At 30.1% G+C, this 1225-nt stretch overlaps 1 protein-coding gene across 1 annotated transcript in view; it reads left to right on the top strand.

Moving 5' to 3' along the window:
* The first annotated feature begins 305 nt into the window (after nucleotides 1-305).
* Nucleotides 306-1225, top strand: part of LOC106874901 (GPI transamidase component PIG-T) — a 19203-nt gene continuing 18283 nt past the window's right edge. The window contains exon 1 of the mRNA XM_052965679.1: nucleotides 306-775. Coding sequence (XP_052821639.1) covers nucleotides 586-775 — 190 coding nt within the window. The 5' untranslated portion in view covers nucleotides 306-585. The remainder of the gene's footprint in view (nucleotides 776-1225) is intronic.

Raw genomic sequence — 1225 nt, 5'->3', positions numbered from 1 at the left:
CGCTTTTTTTTTTTTTTTTGCGATTTCGTTTCCGGGTAATAATGTCAACATTAACCCTAATCCCTACCAATTCATGCAATCTGTAAATTATCTTAAATCTGATTAAATATTACTAAAATGAATCGGACCGCCTATTATTTGTCTTCCCTACCTCTTTCTCTCATTATTTGCTGCTGAACAATCATCTTTCCTCCCGTTCTCTCTCTTTCTTTCTTTCCCTCTGTCTGTCTGTCTCTCTCTCTCTCTCTCTATATATATATCGTAATTTCTGTACCTTTCTAACAAAACTGTCAGACGAACGGGAACGTGAAACTGTGTAACAGTCTTTGTGATATTTCTGCTGCTTTTAATAAAGTACAAACACACACACACTCACATATGTGTGAGTTTAAAATTATATTTTTTTATTAAAACGTCTTTTTTCACATAAATAAAATAAAATAATTTTCTTTCAATATTAATCTTTATCAGTATAAGAACAGTTTTTAGCTCAGTATATTTTGAAAAAAAAACAAAAACAAAAACAATTGCATTCATATTCACTCCTTATTATATTTAGTATTTGTTCCGATTAGTTGCTTAGACATGGATGTTTGTCGACATAATGTCGTCTGCCTTTCACTTACTTGCTTATTATTTATTATTACCGCAGTAACTGCTGCAGAAGACAAATTTTCCGAAGAACTCTTTATAAAAACATTACCTAGTGGTCATGTATATTTTAATTTCCAATTTATTACTCGTTGGGATGTAGACATTCGGAATAAAAGCGAGTGTAAGTATATATTTATACCATTTGTTTTGCATTTCTATTATTCCATTATTTAGGCGATGAGCGTTGGAATTTATGCATTTAATTTACTGCTTTCATCATTCACTGTTATGAATTACAATTCAGAAGCAATTTATGTAGTTATCCCTATATAAAAATTGTCCTTGTAACCTAGTCAAAAGATCAATTCGTTTTCTCAAATGATATCACTCACAAAGCATAATGCTTTCATTTTCTAGTCAATTGGTAAAATAAATCAGAAATTACTGAATTAAATATATATATATATATATATATTCCTGCAGCGGACTACTGGTGTAATTGTTATTTATGCGATGCGTTTGCAGCCGGCATCTTAATCTCATGTTTTCCGGCTTTATAGAGACTTCAATTCTTGATGGCTGTATAATCAATATTTCAATAATGATTTCTTACATTTAAAAAAATTACTTC

This window comes from Octopus bimaculoides, chromosome 1, assembly GCF_001194135.2.
Source record: "Octopus bimaculoides isolate UCB-OBI-ISO-001 chromosome 1, ASM119413v2, whole genome shotgun sequence".
NCBI classification, from domain to species: domain Eukaryota; kingdom Metazoa; phylum Mollusca; class Cephalopoda; order Octopoda; family Octopodidae; genus Octopus; species Octopus bimaculoides.
The sequence above is the reverse complement of the archived record's forward strand: the minus strand, read 5'-3'. Positions and strand labels throughout refer to the sequence as shown.